We start from the raw sequence: 8,665 nt of genomic DNA on the forward strand, positions 1-8,665 counted from the left end.
AAAAAAAAAAAAAAAGAGTTCCAGACTAGCCTGAGCAAGAGCAAGACCCCCATCTCTTAAAAACAGCCAGGCATTGTAGCAGGTGCCTGTAGTCCCAGCTACTTGGGAGGCTGAGGCGCCAGAAGACCACTTGAGCCCAAGAGTTTGAGGTTGCTGTGAGCTATGATGACACAGCACTCTACTGAGGGTGACTGAGACTCTGTCTCAAAAAAATTTTTAAAAATAAAATAAATAAATAAATGAGGCTCGGTGCCAGTGGCTCAAGAGGCTAAGGCACCAGCCACATATACCTGAGCTGGCTGGTTTGAATCTAGCCTGGGCCTGCCAAACAACAATGATGGCCGCAACCAAAAACTAGCTGGGCTTTGTGGTGGGCAGCTGTAATCCCAGCTGCTTGGGAAGTGGAGGCAGGAGAATCACTTGAGCCTAGGAGTTGGAGGTTGCTGTGAGCTGTGAAGCCACAAGACTCTACCCAGGGCGACAGCTTGAGGCTCTCTCTCAAAAAGTAAATAAATGAAAGGAGAAAAAAAACACACTAAAATTGGGGAATCCACAACAGTGCCGCCTTAGGGCTGATTTGTGTGGGTGGGAAATGAAAAAGAAACCTAACACAGGCCCTTTTGGGGGGATAGATCAGTGATGACTCCTCACCTTTCTTGCTATGATAATTGTCAGTGCAATTAAATAAAAATCAGAGTAGAAAAAAGAGGAAAGGGCGTCCCTGTGCCAAATGGAGAGAACTTTGAGGAGTTCCATGGTTCTAGGGTCACTTCTACCAGGTTTTCTGTGCTGTCCTGGAATCCTTCCCCCTGCTGCCAGGCCTTAAACAGGGACCTCTTACCAGATGGAAGGCACTGGGGTGCTGGGATGCAGGCCTAAGCTGCAGGAAGCCTCCCTGACAGATGCTAACACCAGCAGATACACGAGCAGGAGACAGGTCTCTGAGAAAGATCTGAACAAGGAGGCAAAATCCCAAGGTATTGGCAAGCACAGCTCAAAGTGGGCCAGGCCAGCTGCTAAGTGGACAGTGAAATGCAACAGAGTATGGAAGGTTGGCTGGGAAACCAGCATCTTAGAAAGAAGATGTAGGCTCAGTGCCTGTAGCTCAGCAGCTAGGGCGCCAGCCATGTACACTGGAACTGGCGGGTTTGAATCCAGCCTGGGCCTGCCAAAAACGACAATGACAACTACAACGAAAAATAGCCAGGCACTGTGGCAGGCGCCTATAGTCCCAGCTACTTGGGAGGCTGAGGTAAGAGAATCGCTCAAGCCCAGGAGTTTGAGGTTACTGTGAGCTATGACGCCACCGCACTCTACCCAGGGTGACAGCTTGAGACTCTTTCAAAAAAAAAAAGAAAGACGATGTGGTGACAGGGGAGCAATTCACACTGAGTGATTAGGAATGGAAGGAGGTTAAAGGGGCTACAAGGAAGGAGGAAAGAATTATGGACTTCTGGATGAGAAAGTCGGAAAGGGCCCTGAAACAAAATGAGGAATTTTGGCTGAGTGTGACTTGGTTAACTAAGTATACACTTTTTCTGTAAAATATGATCACTATGGCCCAGCACCCAGGCTCACACCTGTAATCCTAACACTCTGAGAGGCCAAGTCAGCTGGATTGCTTAAGCTCAGAAGTTTGAGACCAGCCTGAGCTGGTGGTGAGACTCCATCTCTACTAAAAATAGAAAAACTAGCCAGGCGTTGTGTTGAGTGCCTATAACACCAGCTACTTGGGAGGCTGAGGCAGAACAATCACCTGAACCCAGAAGTTTGAGGTTGCTGTGAGCTATATACCATGGGACTCTAGCCTGGGGCAACAGAGTGAGACACCGTCTCAAAAAAAACCAACCAACCAGCCTGGTGCTCGTAGCACAGTGGTTACAGTGCCAGCTACATACACCGAGGGCGGCGGGTTCGAACCCAGCCTGGGCCAGCAAAACAGCTGCAACAACAACAAAAATAGCCGGACGTTGTGGTGGGCGCCTGTAGTCCCACCTACTTGGGAGGCTGAGGCAAGAGAATCACTTAAGCCCAAGAGTTTGAGGTTGCTGTGACGCCACAACACTCTATAGAGGGTGACATAGTGAGACTCTGTCTCAAAAAAAAAAAAAACCAATGACTTCTAGACTGTGACCCATGACCTCTAGGCTATAAATGATCCCCCCATGATACAAAGATACAAATCCCCATCACAGAACAATGGCACACCATAGTTACTACAAACATAATGAGACTAACAGAGGTCATACAATCACTAGTAAAATAATACCTAATGATTATTGATACAGAGTGAAGAAAATTGGATTTATGAGACAAATGAGGTAATGTACAACCAAGGAAACCAGGGCAGCATGCCTGAAGGCCTTAGGGGAACCAATGGGAATTCTTTTTTTTTAGACAGAGTCTCACTATGTCGCCCTTGGTAGAGTGCTGAGGTGTCACAGCTCCTAGAAACCGCAAACTCTTGGGCTTAAACAATTCCTTTGCCTCAGCCTCCCAAGTAAATGGGACTACAGGCACCTGCCAAAACACTTGACTATTTTTTGTTGCAGTTGTCACTGCTGTTTAGCTGGCCCAGGCCGGGTTTGAACCCGCCACCCTCGGTGTATGTGGCTGGTACCATAACCACTGTGCTATGGGTGCCAAGCCTCAGTGGGAATTCTCATAGATGGATATAGGAGGAACTGGGATGAAGGTACTCATGTCGGTATACTGCCTTATGTGGTCTCTGTTAGCAAGGGGGATCCTCTTCCACCCTTCAAGAAAAGTCTATGTTTATCTCTGCTTTCCTTTAAATACAAAATGTACTTCTTTTTCTGCTATATTGGAGCAGCCCCAGCTGCCTCATTTTCTACTCCTCCTCTAGCAGCCAAACTTGCTAGTTCTGATGGGTGAACAGAGGAGCTCACAACAAGGGTATAAAATGAAAATGTTAATTCCTAAATATGAATTCTCACCTCTAACACTGAGGGCGAACAGACTCAGAACACAACCAAAAACACTGAGTTTTGAGGGCATAACAAAGAGAAAAGGTACCCAGGTGAGGAGAGGGGAGGGCAAGAGAGAAAAACAAAAAGAAGAGGGACAGAGAGAAGGGGACTCAGGAACCCTGCTGGTCTCCTCCTTGCAACCCAGGCCCTGGGGGGTGTCCAGCCCACCCTCTCACCTCTTGACATTGCTGTGGATGATCTCTAGTCCGTGCAGGTGCTCCAGGGCACAAAGCAGCCCCGAGCAGATGCTGACGCGCTGGGGCCAGGAAAGAGGGTCTGAGCCACTCTAAGAAAGAAAAGACAGACAAATAGTTTTGTTTTGTTTTGTTTTGTTTGAGACAGAGTCTCATTATGTCCCCCTGCCATGGCATCATAGCTCACAGCAACCTCAAACTCCTGAGCTCAAGTGATCCTCCTGCCTCAGCCTCCCAAGTAGCTGAGATGACAGGAGCCCATCACAAGGTCTAGCTACTTTTTCTTTAGGAAAGAAGTCTCTCTCTTGCACAGGCTCGTCTTGTCTGGAACTCCTGAGCCCAAGGGATCCTTTCCCCTTGTCCTCCCAGAGTGCAAGGATTACAGGCGTGAGCCACCAAGCCCAGCCCTTCACATGTTTTAGCCCTCTATAAAATTAATTTTTGCCAGGCACACTGGCTGGCACCTTTAATCCTGGCACTCTGGGAGGCCAAATCAGGAGGATTCCTTGAGCTCAGGAGTTTAGAGACTAGCCTGGGCAAGATTGTCTCTACTAAAAATAGGAAAACTAGCCTGGTGTTGTGGCAGACACCTGTAGTCCCAGCTACTTGGGAGGCTGAGGCAAGAGGATCACTTGAGCCCAAGGGTTTGAGATTGCTGTGAGCTAGGGTGATGCCATGGTACTCTAGACTGGACAACAGAGTGAAACTCTGTCTCAATAAACTAATTAATTAATTAAAAAATTAATTTTCTGTTAATTCTTTCTTTTTTTTTTTGAGATAGAATCTCACTTTATTGCCCCCGGGAGAGTGCCGTGGTGAGCTCACAGCAACCTCAAACTCTTGGGCTCAAGCAATTTCTTGCCTCAGCCTCCCAAGAAGCTGGGACATAGGCGCCCACCACAAGCCCAGCCTTTTTTTGTTGTGTTGTTGTTGTGGATGTCATTGTTGTTTGACAGGACCAGGCCAGGTTTGAACTCACCAGCCCTGATATATGTGGCTGGCACCCTAGCCGCTGAGCTATAGGCCCTGAGCCACCTGTGCCTTTTTAAATGCCCAATAGCAGGGTCCAGATCCTGCCTCTTCTCCTGCCCTTCACGCTCTCTGCAGCAGGCTCAGTCGGCAGGATTTCCCGTGATACTAAGGGTTTTCACACAAGGCAGACAAAGGTGTACCTCCCAGGTCAAACATGCACTTGCTGTGTGACTTTGGAAAAGACACTTAACAACTCAAAGCCTTAATTTCCAGGGGTATAAAATGGAAACGTTAATTCCTATGTTTTAGGGCTGCTAATAAGGATTTAAGGAAGTATACATAATAACTCCTGCCACACAGTAGGTGCTTATAAATAGCATTTTTTGTGTGTTTTTTTTTTTACATTTTTGAGACAGTCTCACTCTGTCACCCTGGGTAGCGTGCTATAGTATCATAGTTCACAGAAACCTCTTGGGCTTGAGCCTCAGCCTCTTGAGTAGCTGGGACTACAGGCAAATGCCACAATGCCCAGCTAGTTTTTCTATTTTTAGTAGAGATGGGGTCTCACTCTTGCTCAGGCTGGCCTCAAACTCCTGGGTTCAAGGGATCCACCCACCTCAGCCTCCCAAATGCTAGGATCACAGATGTAAGCCCCCACACCGAGCCAATAGCAGCTGTTTTTATCACAACTGTTACATTAGCAGCTCTGGGATTTCTCCCTAGAAGGGGCTGGTAGGGAAAGGAGCTAAGGAGCTTGTGTTTGCACCCCAGGCACATGAGCCTTATACCAATTTTGTGTATATGGGGGAAACTTTACATATACATAATAGAGACTGGGGCATGGTGCAGGGGTGTCCAGCTTTTTGGGTTCTCTGTGTCACATTAAAAGAGTCATCTTGGGGCTCGGCGCCTATAGCTCAACCAGGGCCTATAGCTCAACCAGCCACGTACACCTAAGGTGGCGGGTTCGAATCCCCAGCCCGGACCCGCCAAACAACAATGACGGCTGCAACCAAAAAATAGCCGGGCGTTGTGGCGGGCACCTGTGGTCCCAGCTACTTGGGAGGTGGAGGCAGGAGACTCGCTTGAGCCCAGGAGTTGGAGGTTGCTGTGAGCTGTAATGCCACGGCACTCTACCCAGGGGGACAGCTTGAGGCTCTGTCTCAAAAAAAAAAAAAAAAAAAAAAAAAAAAAGAGTCATCTTGGGCCACATATTAAATATACAAACACTCAAGAAAGATGATGAGAGAAAAAAAAAGTCCATGCATAATTTTCATGATATCTGCCACCACAGATAAGCAACAAAGTATTCGTATGATCTGCATGTGGCCATGGGCCTCAAGTTGGACACCCCTGAAAGCCTCCCATTTGCGGCCAGTACTGCCCTGCGGTTCTTAGACTCTCCCAGGCTAAATCACCACCTAGTTTTCAAGCTCAGGCTTAGGTCCCACATCCTCTAAGACAGTGATTTTCAACTGATGTGCCATGGAAATTTTTTTTTTTGAGACAGTCTCACTTTGTCACCTTGGGTAGAGTGCTATGACATCGCACAGCAACCTCAAATTCTTGGGCTCAAGTGATCCTCTTCCCTCAGCCTCCCTGGTAGCTGAGAATACAGGCGCCTGCCACAACACTTGGCTATTTTTAGAGACAGAGTCTTACTCTGGCCCAGGCTGGTCTTAAACTCCTGAGCTCAAGCAATCCACCTGCCTCAGCCTCCCAGAGTGCTAGGATTACAGGAGTGAGCCATTGCACCTGGCTGAAATTTTTAAAGATTATTCATTAAATTATTTTCAAAAGACGTTCAAAGCAGGCTCAGCGCCTGTAGCACAGCAGCTAGGGCCCCAGACACATACATGGGAGCTAGAGGGTTTGAACCCAGCCTGGGCCTGCCAAACAACAATGATAACTACAGCAAAATATAGCCGAGTGCTGTGGTGGGCGCCTATAGTTCCAGCTACTTGGGAGGTTGAGGCAAAAGAATTGCTTAAGCCCAAGAATTTGTTGAGGTTGCTGTGAGTTATATGATGCCACAGTACTCTACTGAGCGCGACATAATAAGACACTATCTCAAAAAAAAAGAAGTTCAAAGCAGGCTCAGTGCCTGTAGCTTAGCAGCTAGGGCACCAGCCACATAACACCGGGACTGGCAGGTTCGAATCTGGCCCAGGCCTACCAAACAACAATAACAACTACAGCAAAAAAATACCCAGGTGTTGTGGCAGGGACCTGTAGTCTCAGCTACTTGGGTGGCTGAGGCAAGAGAATCACTTGAGCCCAAGAGTTTGAGTTTACTGTGAGCTGTGAGCCACAGTATTCTACAGAGGGCAACATAGTAACACTCTGTCTCAAAAAAAAGAAAAAGAAAAAGTTCAAAGCACAGTAAGTATATTCTTTTTTTTGTCAATTTTTGGCCGGGGCTGGGTTTGAACTCTCCCTACTCCTTTGAGCTACAGGCACCGCCCATAAGTATATTCTTTTTTTTACTCTCTTTTTGATTTAGGTATGCTGCAGAAGTTTAACTACAGGTTCAAGTGTGCCGTGAGATTTGAAAAAGGGTGAAAAATGCGGAACGAGATCTTTTCTATCCTGGCCCAGCTTCCTCCCTTGAAGCTTTCCCTGGGACTGAGAGGATGGCTGCTCTCCCCTCCAGATCCCTAACTTAACCTTTGATTCCCTAACTGGGACTGGGTGCTGCCTGGTCCTGTTGTCTGCCCATGACCTAGTCTCTTTTTTTTTTTTTTTTTTTTTAAGATAGAGTCTCACTCTATGTCCTGGGTAGAGTGCCGTGGCATCATAGCTCACACCAACCTTAGGCACAAGTGATCCTCTTGCCTCAGCCTCCTGAGTAGCTGGAACTATAGGCCCCAGTCACTACACCTAGCTATTTTTATTGACAGAGTCTCACTGTGGCTCAGGCGCATCTTGAACTCCTGAGCTCAAGCAATCCACCTGCCTCAGCCTCGTAAAGTGGCAGGATTACAGGGGTGAGCCACCATGCCAAGCATATGACCTAGCCTCTTACCTGGTCGTGAAGTCTGTCCTGTAAAGAACCATTTGCCATGTACGGGTAAATCAAGCTGTGAAACCGTCTTCCAGCACAGAAGCCCAGCATAGGTAAGATGTTCGGGTGGCAGCATCTGAAATCAGGTATCAGTGCAGGAGTGAGGTGTCAGGCATAGAGTGACCAAAGACTTATCTGCCTCCTCATCTCCCACCCTTCTCCTGCCCTCTCCACCCCAAGGCCACCAGTAACCTCCCAGGTACTACATGCTCTAGCCCCTAAGGACATGGCACCAGGGCAGAAGGATGCAAACTGCTCGCCTTCAGGGAGCTGGAGAGCTAGTGATCCTCACCCTGCCTTACTGCTCTGCAGCATAGGACACTTCAGCCACCTCACCTCCAGAAACAGAGGCTCAGAGGTTCAAGAATTTGACCAACATCACAAACTAGCAAGGACCAGGACCGGCTTCACTAAAACACTAAAACCGCCTTCTCTAAAACCCTCTTCGACTGAGTCCCCATTCCCTCCTCATTGTCCTCCCACCTCTCTGGCCACACTTTCTTGGTCTTTTCCAATAAGACCCTCCTCCTTTGCCTTCCTTCTGGCCGCCAGCTGGGACCCTCATCCGGTTTTTTTTATATGCTGTTCCTCCAACTGCTGTACCTCCAACTGCTATGAAGAACACTCCCAAATCTCCTCTCCAGCCCATCCTAGGCTCCAGACTTGAGTGTCTCATTGCAGCCCAATGCTCAGGTGAATATCATCTCACACGCCAGTCTCAACTTGCTTCTCTGTTCATATTAACTATCCCAGTGAAGGCACCATCACCCACCCAGTTTCCTAAAACCCTCCTTGCCTCCTGTATCCAGTTAGTCACCATTCACTGTGATTAAACAGCTTTCAAGGGGGCCCTTCATTCCCCTCTCCTCTGCTGCAGGCCATTCTCCCTAGGACTACTATAAATGGCCTCCTGCTGATCTTCTGCTAGCCACCACCTCCCCCAAGCCATCCTACTACACACTTTTCCACACTCATTAGAGTTATTTACATGTCACTCTCCCTTCTGGGCCATAAACTTCTCCAAGGCAGGACCAGAGGGATGGGCTACGTATGCTTCAAGTCCGCACTCTCTGGGCCCTTGGAAAGGGCTTGACTACTCATGTTTTCTAAACTGATGAATGAAGGAGTGACTGCAGACTCTAGGAAGGGACTATGCCAGGTGGAAAGACAATTATACTTTCAGTTTTGATTAAATGTGTGGAATGTGTGCCTGTGTATATGTGTGAATAGAGAAACCAATAAAGAAAATATGTCGAAATGTTGATATAGTAGTGGTTATTTACAGGTGCTGTAGGAAATAGGTATACGTAATTTCTATTTTCGTATTTATAATTTTCTTTATTTCTTAAAACATTCCACAGTAATCGTGCATGCCTTCCCCAAGGCTGTGTACTGGCAGGGGGGATGCCTTCCCCAAGGCTGTGTACTGGCAGGGGGGATGCCTC

General features: G+C 47.8%; 1 protein-coding gene across 1 annotated transcript in view; it reads right to left on the reverse strand.

The window, feature by feature from the left end:
* Positions 1-8,665, reverse strand: part of IRAK2 (interleukin 1 receptor associated kinase 2) — an 88,630-nt gene that overhangs the window by 24,363 nt on the left and 55,602 nt on the right. The window contains exons 7-8 of the mRNA XM_012802492.2: positions 7,182-7,296; positions 3,167-3,276 (exon numbers count right to left, since the gene is read on the reverse strand). Of these exons, the coding sequence (XP_012657946.1) occupies positions 3,167-3,276; positions 7,182-7,296 (225 nt within the window). The remainder of the gene's footprint in view (positions 1-3,166; positions 3,277-7,181; positions 7,297-8,665) is intronic.

The sequence above is a fragment of the Otolemur garnettii genome, unplaced genomic scaffold, assembly GCF_000181295.1.
Source record: "Otolemur garnettii isolate 467f Iridium unplaced genomic scaffold, OtoGar3 scaffold00015, whole genome shotgun sequence".
In the NCBI taxonomy this organism is placed as follows: domain Eukaryota; kingdom Metazoa; phylum Chordata; class Mammalia; order Primates; family Galagidae; genus Otolemur; species Otolemur garnettii.